The 18522-nt window shown below is 40.9% G+C and overlaps 1 protein-coding gene across 7 annotated transcripts; it reads left to right on the top strand.

Annotated features, from left to right (window-relative positions):
• The first annotated feature begins 76 nt into the window (after positions 1-76).
• On the top strand, positions 77-12758 carry CDV3 (CDV3 homolog). Of its 7 annotated transcripts, XR_014183255.1 has the most exons (7): positions 79-612; positions 2662-2741; positions 4782-4918; positions 5924-6086; positions 7162-7211; positions 7343-7429; positions 7596-12758. XR_014183255.1 is itself a non-coding variant. In XM_082044767.1 (6 exons), the coding sequence occupies exons 1-6, from the start codon at positions 388-390 to the stop codon at positions 7610-7612; spliced, it is 672 nt and encodes a 223-aa protein (XP_081900893.1). In that variant the 5' UTR covers positions 79-387; the 3' UTR covers positions 7613-12758. The 7 variants fall into 7 exon arrangements, 5 of the variants coding, with proteins under 5 accessions (XP_081900892.1, XP_081900893.1, XP_081900894.1 ...); XR_014183256.1 differs by having other exon boundaries at positions 7162-7429; XM_082044767.1 differs by lacking the exon at positions 7343-7429.
• Positions 12759-18522: the final 5764 nt, after the last annotated feature.

Raw genomic sequence — 18522 nt, 5'->3', positions numbered from 1 at the left:
CGGCGCGCCGCGGCGCATGCGTTGCAGGGGGACACAGCCGGCAGGCTCCGCCCCGCTTCTCCTCAGCCCGTCCCCGCGGCGGGGCCGCCTCCTCCCCTCCCCTTCCCTCCTCTCTTTCGGGCCGTGTCAAGCGGCGGCCACCAACGTGGAGCGCGAGAGCCTCCTCCCGCCGGGAGTCGGGCGGGCTCGCGCGGGCCCGGCCGGCCGCAGCCGTTAAGCGGCCGCGCTCGCGCCCCTCGGGAGGGGCGGCAGGCAGCGGGAGGCCGCCGCGCGGGGCTCACCTGTTGGCCCGGGCCGCAGCTGCCCCCTTCTTCCTCTCCTCTCCCCGCCCCGCCGTCGGGAGCCGCTGCGCTCAGGGCCCGGCCGCCGCCAACCGGCGCTGCCGCCATGGCGGAGACCGAGGAGAGGAGCCTCGACGACTTCTTCGCCAAGCGGGACAAGAAGAAGCGGAAGGAGAAGAGCAGCCGAGGGGCCGCCGCCGCCTCCGGCGCCTCCAACGCCGCCTCAAACGCCGCGGGGGCGGCCGCGTCGGCTGGGGGAACCCGCCAGGCTGACGGCAGCGGCTCCGGGGCCGCCGCTTCCAACACCGGCTCCGCCAAGACGGTAACCAAGGTGCGGTCAGGAGGAAGGGAGGGCGGGGGGCAGAGCGGGGCCGCGCTCCGGCTTGGCGGTGGTGGGGGAAGGGTCACGGCTTCCTCCGCCGGCCCGGACTACGCCTTCCTGCCGGCAGGGGGCGCCGCCGCCACCGGCCCGGGGGAGCGGCGCCGCCCGGCCATGCGGGCGCCCGTGGCGGCCCGGCCCCTGGCGAGGCTCCCGGGCCGGGCCGGGCCTGGCGGCGGCGGGCTGTGGCCGTCGGGCAGGCGCTGCTGCTGGGAGGGAAGCCCGGCGCGCTCCGGCCCAGGAGGACTCCCGGCCTCGAACCGCGCCTTGTGTCCGCGTGTGCAGAGGAAAGCGGGGCCGGTACTCGGTCTGCGGCCTCGGTTCTGCCCAGCCCACCCCAGTTTCTTGAGTCGTGGTGCAAGGGGGCGGCCGGAACTGGGGATTTGCATCGGGTGCCAGCAGTGGGCCGCCTGGGTTTGTGGCGTGTGGCCTGTGGACCTTGGCGATAAGATCACCCTGGCTCTGCAGACAAAGTACACCGAGCTCTTTGCCTTTCTGCCAGGAAGCATTTTACTGCCAGTAATTTTATTTTGTACCGTATTACAGTGAAACGATGAGAATGCAAGAGAAGCTTGAGTGGCTGGAGTTAAGGCCTTAAAACTGGCCATGCCGTATATTTTAAAGTTAATTTTGAGAAATACTCCGCTGTTTCCTAATATTAACTTGGACTTTGACACTTACAGTAGCTTTCTAAATAGACCAAGATCAGTGGTAATCTTTCAGCTGCTCTTCTGCTCATTTGCTGGTAAAATAGTACCAGATTTTGACTGAAGCTTGTACTTGGATTAGAAATAAAGATCATTAAATGTGAAAAGTACATTAGTTTGGAAACTGTGATGTTGCCATGGAGATGTAAGAATTCTAAAAGATTTTAGAGGTGTAGACTGATTGCTCTTTGAAAAGACTGCATATTCAGCAGATGGTGCAAAAACATGAGGTCACTTTTTACTTCTGCTGTTACTTTAAAGCAGGTCAAAGTTTTCCTGCTGGAGGTTGATAATATAGATCATAGGACAGGGCTCTTAAAAGAATCTATATTCCTAGCTCTTCAGCAGGAAGGGGCTATATCATTGGCAGACCATGCTTGCAAAGTCTTAATATTATAAGTAATATAACTGCATTTCGAGTAGAGTGTAGGAATTACGTAAACTACTGACTAGTTTGTGTGTGTTATAAAGCTGTGACTAGGATCATGGAGTGCTGCTTATCCATTCTGGTCCATTTCTGCTCTACCTTAATAATCCCAGAATCTGCTGATTACACAGTAGGACAAAATTGGCTCTGCTTAGGTGGGTCCCTCTTTCCCCAAGCATGTAATCAAACTCCGATTTTAAAACCTTAAAGTGATGCTCTCCAAAGACTAGTTTTCTACTATTCTGTATGCTGATTGCTGTGGTTTTGAAGCTGACCTTTCTACTATTATAAAAACTGTATTAAGAAAACACGAGAGGCTGTAGATGTAGTTGTGAATGTGAAAAAGTTAAATGTAACAATATTAATCTTTGTTGTAAATCGACTGTGAGCTATTCCAAATGTTCTTTACTGTTTGTCTCCTGAAATAGGTGATGGAAAAGTAAATCTAAAGCTTCATGTGTATACAAGCTGTCATAAAAGCTTCCTGTTAGTAAAAGAGAGAGGTTTTGCCCTTGTATTTCCTTGGTCTTGACTGCATGGTCCTATTCCCTACTTTGTGTTATCCTTCTACTTTCCTATGGATTTTTACTGAGATGGTGTGGTTTTCTTTCACTCGAATGACTGTTTTGCTGGGGCGTTTCTTAGCTGTTCTAGTGAGTTAAAGTCAGCTCACGAGTGCATCCTAGATGACACAGTGTAAGTTAGGGGAGGAGGGAGAGGAATCCTTTCCCCTGTTGGCAGTGGTTGCAGGTGGCTTCTCAGGGAACTGCTCCTTCACCCTTAGTTTGGTTTGTATTATCTTGATCACATTCTTATTTTCTACTTTCAGTGTAAAGAAAGTAACAACTCATTTTTCTCTTTTTACAGGAAGAGGATGATTGGAAGGAGTTTGAGCAAAAGGAAGAAGTTGATTATAGTGGTCTTAGAGTTCAGTCCATGCAAATAAGGTACTACTTTTTTTTTTTTTCTCACCAGTATAATCATTACTTATGTCTAAAAAGTGTGTTCTTTCTTCAGAGTTGCCTCCATGGAGTCCAGTTAAACAGAAGTTTAATATGTTTCTGCTAGTATAGAAGTTTGCTGCAGGGTAACTTGGGTTTGGCCGTTATCTATCGATGTTCTTTATTTTCTAAATCGCAGTTGATATTCTACGTCTGTCTGTTTTGGTTGGGACTCAGATTTTTATTACAACTTATTATTAACTTTCCCTTCCATAAAGATAGTAAAGCATTTTTATTTCAAAAAAGCCCCCAAAATATAGTTGGTGAAACTAGTGACCCATGGCAAGATCCCATAGAACTGAATTTACGAGTCTTGTCCAAGATTCTTTGTTTGCTTTTTCATTAGATTGTTCCTGTAGTCTGCTCCAAAGTAAGTCTACTATCATCTCTCCTGGTTAAGAAAAATGTTTCATCAGGTCAAAAAAGAATTTTTATGACCTTGGTCTTGATAAATTGGTCTTAGACTGAGAATGGCATGTAATCCTTATTGTCCAGGTATCGATGTTCAGAATGGTGCCCTCTTAAAATCATGTTACCTGTAACCAGTGCAACAGATTCTTTCTTTGCTGTTAGAATCAGTCTTACATGTTCTTTGGTTTATTTATTTTTTAAACACACCTCGTCTTTCACATAAGTAGTGCTTTTAGGCCATTTGCAAGTATTTGGTCTGCAAGCTCTTCATACCACTGAAGTGTCACAGCAGATGATCACGCGTTTGAATGGACAAGTAACAACTGGGCTGTTGCTTCACTGACTACTATTCCTATTTGACTGAAAAGCGAGTACTTTGGTTTTCCAGACAAAGGCGGGCATTCCAAGTGTTTTTGATGTTGTGGCAGATTTTGAGGCACGTGGAAGTCTCTGCCACAGGATTTTGGAACCGCTCAGTTAACAGCTTCAAGGAAAAAGTGGAGAAGTAAATGGAAGAAAAACCCACTGGAGGTTATAAATTAACCAGCTCTGGAGATCTCTTTGAAAATAAGACACAGAGTATCTAGTGGAGGCAAGATGTTATGTATACTTACTCTGTTCTTGACTGTAGTTTGAAATAGGATAATGGTGTGCCTAGGCCTTTGGTCCAGCTTACTATGATTGTTACTGGTTTTGGATGAACAGTGAAAAGCAGTTTAATTTTTGGAAATGCTAGGTGGTTTTAACTGTTCCCTGATTATTACTTAGACAGAAAGTTTATCCAATTATGATTAGTAGGATTTGGCGTTTTATAAACTTCTTCTGTATTCACACTTTGCTGCTGTTCATTTCAATTTCTTGGGTTTTTTAACAGCCTCACCCTTCACGTATGTCCCATTTTACCGCACAGCTTTGTGTAGCAGCTTTGCCTAGCAAATTATTTTGAGTCTCTGACTATTTTTATGCAAAGTAAAATAGTCTAAATAAAATGCAGTCAGGCTTTTGCATAGGATTTAACATTAAAAAATATATTTTTTCCTCTGTGTTTTTGGGTTGCCTGCTTTAAAAAAGAATTGAGTAGTTTTTTTAGATTAGGTTTGTATGGGTAATACAAGAATGTTTCTCAGGGGAATGTGGTTATAGGGAAAGGGAGCTCAGGATTTGTTTTCTGTCACTGCTTTTCCACAATACACCTTAAATAAAGGATTTTTATGGAAGCTTGACTTATAGCCATTTCCTGATTTATTTTCTCATCACTTCCAAATGCATAACTATCTTAATAATAAAAAAGTTTTTTAAGCCAAAGGTAAGTGATCAAATAAATTGATTTCTTAGGGCAGTTTGAGTTTGTCTTTTTTTAAGAACTTTCCTTCTCAGTTGACACTTTGTATAGCAGTGTGCCAAAAATGGTTCAAGTAGAAGTACTAATACATTGGTGACAGGACCAATACAGTCTGGTTAAATCTAGTATCTTTGGTACAGTAGCCATGAAGTCTTGTCTGTGCTGACTGTGAAATCTCTAGCAAGTCTTAAACTTCTCTTTATAAAATGCTACTTATCATTTCTCTTTTATAGTGAAAAAGAAGATGACGAAAGTGAAAAAAGAGAAGAACCTGGTGACAACTGGGAGGAGACTGGTGGTGGTATAGACAGATCATCTGGTCCTTGGAACAAGTCAGCTCCTGCACCAGCACCTGTTGTTGAACCAATTGGTAAATTTAACTCAAGAGTTGTTGCTTTTTCCAATTGGAAGTATGTCAGTTTGAATTACTCTGCTCAGAGGGGAGTCCTTAAGGAGCAGTTCCTATTCAGGCACCTTCCAGCATAGTGATAGCTTGTTTTATATACAAGCAAATTAGGAAATTTTCCTGTGAAGAGATCTGAGGAGCCAATTTGATAGTACTGTCAGATACTTTAAATATTTATTTCTGACTTCAAAAATGTGAGGGGGGGAAAGCATCCCATCTTTGAATGAGCTCGTTTTACTTTGCAATCTGCAAAAAATCTGTTGGTCTGAAAACATTGCTTTGACGATATCTGATGTCTAATGTGTCAGTTCTTGAGTAGTGTTCCATGGTTAGTAGTATGCCATGGGTTTTTTCTCTTTTCAAATCAGTTTGAGGGTACAGAGAACATGACAGTACAAAAACTGGGATAGGACTTAGTTTTAATTAAATACAATTTCTTAGCATCAGCAGAGATAAACTACTTAGCCATTATCTGAGTTCAGACTATTCTCTTCTGTTGAGAAATTAATTGAAAGGTGGCCTGCTGTGTTGTTTTTTTCTTGCTTGTACAGGCAAGGAGGTAAAGTTAATTAATCGGTGTTACTTCAGTGTAGATTGTTACCTTAAATACAAACTACTTGGATATTATTTTCTGCATCTGGAAAGGTGCTTTAAATAAGATATGGCAAATAATAATTACATATTCAAATCTCTAGTTTTAAATGTAAGCTGCTAACAAATTGCCAGTAAGAAAAAATGAAGTCCTCATCAGTGGTTTTGACTCCCTGAACTTTGTGAGACAATACACTGGAACCACATTTTAATTTGACAACCAAGTATAGTTAATTTAGGTGATGCTGGATTTCCTGCCTTGTCTGAAATATTTGCTTCCAGAGCTTTAAAAAGTGCAAAAACATACTTGTAGGATTTTTTGTTTTTTAATATGAATGCAGGCTTATTGTCTTGTCTAAATCTTGTTCTTATAACTAGTTACAGAAACCCCAGAGCCAGTTCAGACTGGTGGTGTATACAGGCCGCCTGGTGCCAGGGAGGGTGGCAGGCCACGGAGAGCACAGCAAGGACCACCAGAAATCTATAGTGATACGCAGTTTCCATCGCTGCAGTCCACCGCCAAGCTTGTAGACAGTCGAAAGTAAGTACATCCCATTAATTCTCTTAAGAGGTGTATTTTAACTGTCTTCTCTAAGTTCTCTTGTTTTAGGGCTTAAGCCTGAATCTCTCCCCAAAGGAAAGAACTAAGTAAGAAATTATTCTGTTTGGCAAAGGAAGATGGGAGAGGTCTTAATTGTATTTTCAAACTCTAGGAAGGGCTTCCCATGAAATAACTTTCATAGGATGTAGCCCAGTGAGATAGCTGGACAAGACTGACAGTTACCTTATCTTTGACTTGCTGAAGGATTTCCCTGAAGCAGAGTATTCCTGCTCTTGACAGCAGCTGGTTCTCTGAGATACTAGCCATGGTGAGGCTCTGTGTTATTACAGGCAGTAGACAGGAGTAAGATTTGGAATTGGATTTAATACAAATATAAATCAATCAATACAAATATAAATCAAGAAATCAATAAACTTGCTGTCTGAGCTGTGGTCTACAGTGATGATCCCCCCCAGTTTTTGCTGAAATATTTTGTATTTTGTGGTGCTGAAGACTTGAGTCTCACCCTGCTTTTGAATCCTGATCTTTCTGTAACCTCATTCCCTACAGAAGAGATAACTAGGTCAATACCTAATTCATTTGGGGTTTGGGGTTTTTGTTGTTGTTTTTGATTTTTTTTTTTTTTTTTCCTGCTTGCTGTGTTATTGGCTAATGTAGCCTAGCAGAAGCTTTGTTAGTGTGGCTTTACTTGGCAAATGAGACATGCTGTCATTGGTGCTTTAGGGTTTCAATGGTGCAAATTGAGCTAAGCTGTGTAGAAATTGACTTTTCTTTCTGAAATCTATTTTTCATAAATGCACTTAAATTTACTTTTGGGAATGTTAATATTGAAATTTAGAATGTAATCTGAATTGTACTGGATGATGAGCTTGATTCTAGAGATAAGATTTTACAATATTTGCTTGGGAATGCTTGGCTGTTCTGTTTAAACTCCAGACCTTCCTGTTCTGTGTTCATAATTTTTTTTGGTTGGGATGGGGTGGAAATCAACTAGAAATTCACAATTCACAAGCTAGTGATAAGATATTTACTGATTACATTTCTTTTCCCTTAGGGATAAAGAAATGGAGAAGAGCTTTGAAGTAGTAAAACACAAAACTAGAGGTAGGGATGAGGTGTCAAAAAACCAGGCACTTAAACTTCAGCTAGACAACCAGTATGCTGTGCTTGGGGATCAGTAGAGCTGCATACACATTACAATTAAGGAATGCTTTTTTGGTAACCCTTCTACTAAGGTAACTAAACTACAGCTAACGGCTATGATGAACATGTGCCACCTTATTTCTGCTGGATCTACTGCAGCAAGTGCAGCCTACTTTGACGTAAGTGATTGGTTCTCCTGCACTATGGAAGCATAATATGTTACAACTTCTCCATTGGATATGGGGCAAATTAGTGTAAATGGTTGATCAAGAGTCATCAGTGTTCTTTAATTGCTCAGAAAGATACCTACAGCCAGTGGTCATTTCAAAATCTTTTTATGTTCAGATACTGAGCCTTCGTAAAGGTTGACTACCTCAGACTTGCTGCACTCATTGTGGACACCATGTGGATCACAACTTCTGGAAGAGAAGGTTACAGCTGTTTTAGTGGCCATCTGAAACTTGAAACCAGCTCTACTGGATTCCTGTCAGAAATCCTGCAGAAGTCAGCCATTTGGTTCCAATTTGCTATAACAAAGATTTAAGTGACCTTAATGACAAACCTATTCTGTTCCCCTGCTGAGGAATCTGTCATGTGTAGCCATAGCCTACTAGAGACTTCTGGAGCGTACCATACCACTCATACTATCCAAGTATAACAGAGCTGTAGTTTCTTTACCTTTTTAGATAGCTGTACTGAAGTAACTGCAAAACAAATTACAACTCATTCAGTATCAGATCTGATGAATGATGGGTTTGAATGGTCTGTTTGCATTAGCCTTTTTTCTAGTTGTCTGTTTAAGCATATTTTTTTTTTCTGTTCTCTACAAAAAAATGCCTGCCTTGTTTCTGGTATCAAATTGCAGTATGTTTAAATAATGATGAGTTGTTGTAGTGAAATGTGGTTTGTTTTTCATCATGAGGTTTGTCTTTCTCACCCTAAAGCACTAAGAGTTTTGGTTTGACACAGAGGTACCCAGACTTCAGAGGTATACAGTCTTCAGAATTTGTCTTTTAAAAATGAGATACGTGGCAGTAGTTGTATCTCCTCTGTTAAAAGCAGTTATTTGTTTGTTGAAGGGTAATGGTTACTTGATAACCAAAACAACTTAGTATGCAGAGGGATAACTAAAGCTGGTAAGCCTTATTTGTTTGGCTACTTCTGTGAAGCATGCAGGCTTTTTGAGGCAGAAATCCTCTAAGTAATATAAATGGTGTTCATTCAAAGTCTGGAAGTTTAGTAATAATGAAGGGCAGTGACTTCTTTAAGTTGTTTTCATCTCTGACTTAATTTAGTGGAAGTAGGCAAAATGGCACCGATACACCAAGAATATAGGACATTGCCCGTAACTCTAGTTCGATGAACAAAACCTGTCAAGTACCAAAAGTGTCCTGCTGTAACTGTTTTTCTCTTCTCTGAATTCTGAGACCAGAAGCAAAATGAAGTACAATAGTGGCGTGCTCCAGTGTTGGGGTTTCTCCGAGCAAATGCCAAAAAATAGACCTGACATCTCTAAGAGTTGCCAATGGCAAGAGAAACAAGGGAACAAAACAAACCTTGCTTATGTGTGTGGGAGTACTGTGTATGTGCAGAAGATGAGGGTAGTGCAGGAATCGCCTACTTGGGTTCCTTTTGACTAACTGCTGACTCGCTTCAAATCTTCTCTGAGGCCAATGGGAATTTCGCTGTTGACTTCAGTGGGGCCGGGTTTTCACCGGTTCTTTTGTGCACAGACTAAAACTGGCCTTGCCCTTGCAGAGTTAACTGTCTCTAAAACCTCTGCTAGAAGCTGCTATTAAAGAGAGGGCTCAAGAGACTATTCTTAAAGTTGGAGTCTTCATTTGGAAACAAAACCCCACTGAAAGGCTGATACCGATGGCTTGGACTCTGAGCCATGTATCTTCCTCAAAAATACATTGTTGCCAGCAAAACTGCTGATTTGTCACTAAAGATTGCTGTGGAATTCATGGTAAATGGACATGTCACTTGATGTGGTAGAAATGTGAAATCTTAAAACAATTTTTCCTGATGCTATAAAGTGATTGAGATCACCAATGCACATGAATAAAGTTTTACTCTACTGTATGAAGGGTAGATGAGACTGTCCATTGTACCGGCTTTATTTGAGGTTTTGGGCATGAATTCTGGCAGTTTGGGAAAACCCTGTAACAGTTGCAAATCAAATAAAATGGAAATATACATGGATTCTGGAGTCTAATGAATTTTTGCCTTTAGTTTTAGCTTATGACCGTACAACAGCTGAGGCAACGCAGAGCATTTGGGTATCTTAAGGGACAGGCCATGGAGTGGGTAGTCAGCCTTATGGTCAGGTGAGCAACGTTTAAGAGCTTATAGCAGTGCATATTAATATGACATTTATTTATACCTAGAAGTTTAGTTTGCTACTTGTCAGTGTGTCTTCTTACTCCCGCCATATAGGACTGGTTTGAGATTGTGAACTGAGTATGAATGAAGCTTTTGATTTGCCTTTCACTTGGAAGTATCTCTGCTAAATTAAAGAATAAAAAAGAAGAACCCAAACTGCCTCCTGGATGGTTGCTGTCACCAGAGTCCATCAGCTTCTGATAACTAGGGGTGCTATTTTGAGGGCTTTTCTTAAGCATATAATTCCAGGTTCTTTCTGGAGGCATAAAAGAAAAAAAAAAATCAGAAATGCAGCAGGTAGCTGTAGTACAGAATTTTAAAATATTTTAAAGTGTTTCTTGTGTTAAATATTGCTGCCAGCTAATATCTAAATGCAGTTGTCAGTATCTTCCTTGTAACAATGAATTGTTCTGCATGCCTGGAACTTTGAAAGTCAGTCCTCTGTGGAAGCTCAGTATGCTTTTGAGACTCTGAAGTCCAACTTTATCTGGTTTGCTGTTGCATTAATTCGAGGCATGCTAAGAATGTCCATTTCATTCCTTCAAAATGCTCATTGAAGGCTCATTCCATAAATGAAGGATTGTCAGTTGTAGAAAAGAAATTCTTAATACCAGTCAGTAAAATGCAGTTGTGTGCCGCTTCAGGAACTTCCTAACCTGTAACATGATTATATGGTGGCTTAGCTATTAATTTCCAATTTAAGACTTTCATTTTATTTTCTCTGACTTAAAAACACAGCTATGAATTTACCGACCTGCTAGTAGAACATTTAAATGTCCAGTACTTACTGGAAAGGAACAATTTGGATTTGTGGTTTTCAGTGATTCAGTCTGTATGTAAAGAATGTTAAAATACCAAAACTAGGTAATTTTAATAAAGTTGGACTTCCCAAATGCCTGCTCTAGGAATCTGGCATGTGTGTTTACTTGAGCTGATGATAAATATAGGAGAGGATTAGTTTTGTCCCTACCCCATGGTTCAGCTGTGCCATGTTTATTTAATCTTATTCATGAATGATGAGGAACTGACAACTAAAAGTGACCGTCCCCTGCTACTTTAGTTTTGTCTTTGCAGCTAGCTTTACCAGTTATGTCTGAAGTAACTCTCTTAGAAGACTTACTCATAAATGAATTTTTAATGGTACAAATTGTGTTACAGACCTGATACCACAGGGACTAGAGTTTTTGGTATTTGACTCTGTCTGTTGGCTCTTGGAATCTCTTTCACCACAGCGTGGCTGAGACACCTTTGCTTATCTGAGCCTTTGCATTAGTTGTATCTTTTTGTCTTTCTAATTTCAGCCTGGTTGAGCAATTTTAAACATGTTTGTGGTTTTCTGTCAAATAGGATAACTAAACTGGAGCAGGTGATTCTTTTCCAGGCTGATCGGGCTTCATGTGCTTAAAAGGTGTTTATTTACAAGGTAGCAATATTATTTCCAACATTGACCTTGTCAGATAAATGAATTCTTGCATATTTTACAGGACCAATTTGTATCAGAAGCCCAAGAAACTAAATTTTACCAAAATCCCCGCAAGTACTTAAAAATCTTCGAGTAGCCACAATCCAGGTTTGATCACCTGACCGTAATTTAGTTCCCAGATTGTCCCTCTTTGTTTTCAGCTTTCAATTTCACAAATTGGTTTTAATGGTAAGTAGGGGCTTTGTTTAGGAATATAAGAAAATAATAGCATCCATATTTAAATTTAAGATATATAAATTAGGTACATACCAATGGGGAGGAAGTCTGACATATTTGCTAATAAATTTCTCAGAAAAAGTAAAAATGTGACCTTGTCTGTATCAAGGTTGATATGAGAAGCTCCAAGCTCTAGCAGATGGCAGAAGAAATGACAGCAGAAAACAGAACTGAGGAGTTTTAATACTGATTTGGAAAAGTCATAATTCATGTATCTAGAGTTTGGCTTCTGAAGCACCAAGTGTAGTTCCATCATGTTCTGTTTGAAGTGAATTAGAACAGGAAGGAAGATTTAAAAAAAAAAATGGGGAGAGTGGAAATTACAGAAATAAAACACAGGAGGTAAAAGAGGAGAGGGATTAAGAAGGCTGTTTTGTAAATGATAGTATTAAATGCATAGCCTGGGGTAGGGAGTGAAGTGGTTGGATAGAAGTACTGCGTGGGTAGGGATGGCTTTCACAAGTGACACATCCATCTGACTGGATCAGCAGAAGTGTTTGAAGTTCAGTACTTGGGGAAGAAACCACATTTTATTTTTTCCCTTAAAATAAATAGGAAAACTTACCCAGAGAAAAGGTGGAATTTTGCATTGGTACAATGCTGTGTAACCAGTTGCCTAACGACAGAACCAAGAAGGGACAAATTTCAAGAGAGTTCAAGTAATTTTATTAGCAAATAACTTGTTTAATATTTAAGAAAACTCTTCTGCATGATAAAATGCTGAGACACTGACTCAAATTGCTATGAAGATACTTCCTTTTTTGTGAAGCATCTTCTAATGGTACGTATATCATGGTTTTGTGTTCCATTGCTTAAAATGTGTTGATATAGCAAGGTTAATGAAGTTCAGGGGGCTGCTTAGCCAGAATGCAAATATTAAAAATGTATCACCGTATTAATGAATCACCAGAAAAAGTAGTGCATCTGAAATACTGGAATGGAAAGTATCATCTAAACCAACTGTTTGCACTCAAAAGAAGTAAGCCCATTTTGTAGCAAGGACCAAGAGAGTGGGAGTTGGCTTTTGTTTTCCACTGAGCTGCTGTGTTAACTTCAAGTAATTTAGTTTCACTTTGCCTCAGTTTCCCCAGCTGTACCAAAAAAACCCGAACAACCTACCTCACAGGGGTGTTGTGAGGCCAAAGCTGTTCTTTGTCAAGGGCTGGGGCTGATGGGAAAGGTTTATCTCTAGAGAATGTAATATATGTTCTATTTAGGTATTATGTAATTAACACATAGTATGTATGGGTAAGGAAAAAGTTCAGGCCGAGCACTCTTAACTGGTATTTCATCTCTTTAATTATCCATGCAACCCAAATGGTATATTAATATGAGGCTTTTTATTTTCATGTGGAATACATTACAATCAATATTGCTATATTTTGTAAACTCCATGACTGAAATAAAATCCTCCTCACACTTGATAGCCATCTCTAATAATGGCGCTGTTTTAAAGTTTGTTCAAATTCTGCGAACTAGAAATGTTCACTCCTGAAAGAACTTATTTGTGTCAGGATACTAAGTTGTTTGTTGTAGTAGGAATACAGTTTTCTTCCCCTCTCCATCTGTAAACACACATCTGTCATCTTTATCCTTTCCCATGCTGAAGTTGAAGTAGCATGCAGCTAGGATGGAAATATGGGAGAGAGAGTAAGCTTAACTTCAGAGCTTTTTAAATTCAGGTGTTAAGGCAGGCTGTGGAGGAAAAATATGAAGGGAACAAACCAAAGGGAAGGAATTGCTCATGGAGAGGATTCTGTGAAGCAGATAAAGGGAAGAAATGATGAGAAGGTAGAGCTGTGAGGGGTGAGCAGAGGGGTAGGTAGGAGAGGAAGAAATACAGATGAGGTGATTACCCTTTTTACTGTTATTTCCTGTTTTATCAGCTGAATGCAGCTGAATGAACATGAAGAAGTGGGTTTTTTTAATAAATATGCCGTTGTCTGCTGTTGCGGGTGATTTCAAGGTTCATCACTCAGCTTTTACAGTGGGCCTCCAAATAGAAGCAGAGAACACGATGGTGACAATAGATGCCTGCAAACAAATTAGAACTCTGGTGGGCACTGGGCAGAGATGAGGCCCAGCAGCAATCTTCTCTTATTTTATCATTGCAGCACCTCTAAGACAGTTGTTAATGTGCATCAGCTGTGACAATTCTCTGTCAGAAATGATTATTGTTAAATTCAAACAAACTTGCATTTGCTTCAGAGGAGATGTTTAACTAGCTGAATAATAAGCATTAAAGAATATCACAGAGGGCTTTTTGGAATACTTAATCATGATGATGATGACGGATATTGAGGTCAACAGATTGGTAGGTGGTTTAAAATGACTTTGAGGTATATAAGCTGTTACATGGTGGGGAGGTAATTACTTTTATGTCATCTTTTCACCTCTTAACAAATAAACTACCTTGGTCTTACTGTCTTTCCTGCTACAAAGAGCTGTTTCTATCATTTCTTATCACTTTCCCCCCTGTATTTTTCTAATATGCCCTTCTTTCTAAGGTACTGATGAAACAGCAAACACTCATTGAGAACCTCTAAGAGAAATACATGCTGTAATATTTTTCCATATTGTTCTGTCTTTAATACAGCTTAACATCTTACTCGCTTTCTTGACTGCAACTACACATTGAGCAGATGTCTTCATCGAGCTGTCCATGGTGATGCCTAGATCGTCCCCTTGAAAGCTCACAACTAATTCAGAATCCACGAGAGCATGTATGAGTGGTTTAAAACCTTTCCAGTATTCGTTGCCTTGGGTTTATTTTCTGTTGCCATTCACTTGCCACTGAATTGCCAAGTTCACAGAGTTAGTTAGCTTACCCTGCCAATCACCATCTTTCCCCATGCTGACAAACTGGGTAAACTTCTGTGGGCACTGGCTTTCACCATCTGATGTACTGAAATCTTCAGTTTCATGTATATTATTCACTCTTTTTACCAATGATGAGCTTGGCATGCTCTTACTAACTTTTACTCAATCTGACCTTTCCTGTTCTGTTTCTTGTCTCCTGCCTTCTATATTGAATTTTCTTTCTAGCTCAGTTATAGGATTGAAGTCATCCAGCTATAAACTGTCCGCTTTATTTCAAATACTTTGCCTACAGAAAACCGTTAATTGAAGTGTCATAAGCTTATTTTTTTTTTAATTAAAACAACTTATTCTGCATCTCTTTCAGAGTATGTATAATCATAACAATGATTCAAACCATAAAAACAGGATGGTACAAGAGAACAAATTCATTGAGAAACAGGTAAACATAAGTGAATCTGATCTCCTAGAGCTTAACTTCATTGGTTTCAGTGGAGTTATTTCCGTCACCTGAGACCAGTTTCATTAAAACCTGAGATCTTCTCACTTGCAGTCTAGATACAACAGCCAAAATCAACAGCAAGTGAACAAGCCCCATAGCAAACTTGTTTTAAATTTCTGGGTTACTCTGCTCTTTGTGGCAGAGATGAAGCAGATGTGTATTACTTGGTCTCTGACCAGCAACCAGATGGGCTCAGCCATGCTTAGTCTAACATACCTGTTGTAATATTGAACTGGACATTGAAATTAGGTTACAGTATTTGAGATGAAGATGAGTGCAGCAACACTGGGGGGCAGGCTTAGTCTTTCTGGTTTGTTTCATCTCTCCACATTCTCACCTTGTACGTTATAAAGCTCATACATCATCTGTAAATCAGGTTAAATCTTTACGTGCTGATTACGTTTACCAGTAATGCAACGTTTATAAATACAAAGGAGGTGTGATAAGGGAAGACTCAAGCCTGTTAGGATGTATAGCCTATCACTTAAGAGCTGCATTGTCTCTATGAGAATGCTATATCATATAGAACAGCTGCTTTCCAGTACTAATGATATATGGTTGAGAAGAATGGGATCTTGCATCCAAATAAATCGTGTCTGTTAGGTGCTGTATTAGAGCAGTTACTAGTATTCTGTCAAAAACATTGTGGCTGCTGGGGTTTTACCAAGTTGGCAAATAAGAGCAGAGGTTTTTTTGTTAATTTTGAGGGGGAGGGGGAAATAGAACAGATGCAGCAATATCTGATAGTTGTTAGAATGTGGTACTTTGTACCCTCTCCCACACACCTAAAGACTCATTGTTGCTACTGTACTCCCCAAAGCCCTGTCTTGCCACTTTAAATCCTTACTGTGTTATTTACTAACCACCCAGTAGCCTTCAGGACGGACTCGTTCTCTGACTGCACACTGTGTCTTTAATCTGGGAATTAGGTAAAAGGCAAACTGGCTTTGTAAACTGGCATGACAATGTTTTCTAGATAATTGGCTCTGCTAATTTTTTTTCTGTAACTTGAAGCCTGGCAAAAATCTTTTGATTTGACCTTTCTTTACCCTACGGTATTCCCTTCTTTTGTTCATCTACATTATTTCCATGCCAAGGATTTTTAGGTGCCTGAATTATTTACCACTTATTTAGAAAGCAGCTCCATAAGCAAGACCAACTGAGTCTCAATCATGCTCTGTTTCTTTAGTCTGGGCTCTGGCATCACAAACATGGCTCCATATGTTGCAAAATTGTTTAGCAAATAAATACAATCTCCTTGAAGAATTTAAACCTATACCCTCAAAGGCTACACGGGAGCCTAATTCCCACAGCATACAGCAAAAAGAAAGCAGTAGCACTGGTCACAGTACAAACACAGTTCAGCTATGAAAAGGAGTGGGGTTGCATGACTGGTAACATGCTAGCTCAAACAAAACTGTCTTAACTGTCATCTGGGCAGCAGGGTCTAGCCTAAAGGATTTCTGTTTTTTTAATGAAGAGATGACTGAGTGAAGAATACTAAGAGGACATATCTGTAAAAGAAAACAACATGAAACTGAATTTGCTTTCAACAATGCATCAGAATGTCTCAACATCAGACTAAACCTGAAGAAATTAAGATAAACCCATTTGAGTGTTTACTGTAGTACAAAAGAAAGAATGATGTGGTCTGGCTGGGAAAATGGTTGGCTGGGAGCCCACTGAGCACAGCAGAAACTGCTTCAGCAAAGTACAGTACAATATGATCCATTTCTGAGATTCCCTGTGTGGCCCCTACAGTTAGCACAGAAACCTAATGATGCCTGTATATTTATATATGTTTATAGTTGTAATTTAAGTTCAAAACGTGAACTTTTTTTTTAGTATATATATATATATATATATATATATTTTTTTTTTTTTTTTACCCGGGTTTACCTCTCTTAGCTTCTGCATATGACAACTTCTAACAGTGCACACACCTGTTGTCCTTTTGTCCCAGGTTGGAGTAATGGTATCAAACTCTGTAAAGCACTTCTGTGATGTTTCCTGTGAAGAAAGCTGAAGAAAATAAATTTAACATCACCAACTGAATTTATACCTCCAAGTTTGTCTCGCTGTTGTGTTCACCCCTCTCTTCAGTGACCCTGAGCAGTCAGTGTGACGGACAGCAGCGTGCTGGTTGTCAGGGTGTTTTTCAAGGCTCAGCGCAGACGAGGGACTGGCTATGCCTGTAACAGCTGCTTTCTGTCCCTGTTCCCTGCAGTGCTCCCTTGCTGTCCCTTGTCCTTCACCCCAGCAGCTCAGTGCCTGCTGCCCCTCCATTTTACAGCTAATGTTCCTCTGGGCAGGGCAGGCTGTGGCATGTACACAGGTGCAAGCTGAGCAGATGGTTGGAGAACAGGTAATGCTCAGGTCCCACTGGTTCTGCTGGGGGGTGGTGTGGGTCTTATTTTAGCTGTTCCCGTTCTGCCCTGCCCCCAGGATTCACAGCAGCTGCGGGAACTGTGTGTCTCCAAGGCTTCCTTCAAGCTTAACTAAGTGGGTCAGGGAGGGGTTTCTTATCTGTAAAGTGAGAACAGCAGCACTGCCCTTCCACAGCAGCTTCTGAGGACTGGGAAGAATTAAAAAATATGAAGTCACAGGACCTTTAGGTCTCACCTACTGCTATCCACACCTATTTACTGGCAAAGCAGAATTTTGGAGGTAGAACAGAGAATTACCAGTGAAATACAAAGTTAATTCGAAATGTGATTTAAGGCATTAACAGCAGTGTTATTTTAAGTATGAGGACTTGAAGCAAGCTGGAGATGTTTGACATCCACAAACAGCATCAAGCTGTTAAGATCAAGAAATGCAAAGCAGGCGGTAAGACTGTAGTCTCTGCAACTCACCACAGCAATCTTACCCCAGCCTAAATCCCCACTGATAGGGGCACAGATTTCACTTTTTTAAAAAAAATAATAAAATTCCTCACATTCATTAGTATGTTTCAGTCCTTCCTGACCATTTCTTCAGGTCATCCTGACAATTCCTTCAGTCCTTCCTGACAGCGTGTTGCAGAGCTCACTGACAAAGCTCCCACTGCGCTGAAGTCAGAAGCAGAAGCACACAGCACAGCCTTGCACGTGAAAGCAAGCCGCTTTCCTCTTCTCTCTCACCTGGAACCTCCCACAGCTCAGGTTCCTTGTCCCTTCTCCCCAGCAGCCGGGGTTGTTCGTTCTCCTCAGTGCAGAGCAATATACTCCTGATTGCACAGAACTTGAATGCTCGTGGCTCCTCCTGTCTTGCATCTGCAGAATACACCCTCCTCTTTCAAAATAACAGAGGTAAATTAAACAGACTTTAAAGTTGCTACATATATTTCCCCAGGCAACAACTGCACTGGTCCTCTGCAACTGGAGGCTGTGCTTTTCTGTTCAAACAGGCTGCTCAAATCTGGCTCTTCAGATTTCATAAGCACACTTTTACCTGGGCTAACACAGTGCAACTTGCAGCATGTTCAGTAAATAGAGACCCAGACCCCATGGTTACTAAAAGCTCAAATAGTTTGTCAAATATTGTGGTTGTCTGACTAAGAACATTTCCAGCTGCTGGAAACCAACATTTTTGTTCTGCCTCTGGTTCCCATTGCAGACTCAAACATGGAGCATGGTCAGACAAACTTCACCTCTTGACAGAGTTGGGTCTGTTTGCTGAACAGATTCATTAGCAGTCAGAATGGTGGGACCTCAACAGCACCTCTGTTTTATAGAAATAATTTATTACACCCTCTCCTAGTAAAAAAAAATTACAAGCCCGTTATTTTTGTGCAGTTTCCTCCTTCCCCTCCAAAAGAAAATATCAAAAGAGGAAAAGAAAATCATGTAAAACCATTAAGATTACGAAAGTCCATGACTGTGTGGGAA

This window comes from Streptopelia decaocto (genome assembly GCF_964273445.1).
Source record: "Streptopelia decaocto genome assembly, chromosome: 2".
Taxonomy (NCBI): domain Eukaryota; kingdom Metazoa; phylum Chordata; class Aves; order Columbiformes; family Columbidae; genus Streptopelia; species Streptopelia decaocto.
The sequence above is the reverse complement of the archived record's forward strand: the minus strand, read 5'-3'. Positions and strand labels throughout refer to the sequence as shown.

Bases quoted from the DNA above. Each gene is read 5' to 3' on its own strand.
- CDV3 (XM_082044765.1), top strand. From the start codon at position 388: ATGGCGGAGACCGAGGAGAGGAGCCTCGACGACTTCTTCGCCAAGCGG. The intron at 2,742-4,781 runs GTACTACTTTTT...TCTCTTTTATAG, and splicing joins GTTCAGTCCATGCAAATAAG to TGAAAAAGAAGATGACGAAA. The intron at 6,087-7,161 runs GTAAGTACATCC...CTTTTCCCTTAG, and splicing joins AAGCTTGTAGACAGTCGAAA to GGATAAAGAAATGGAGAAGA.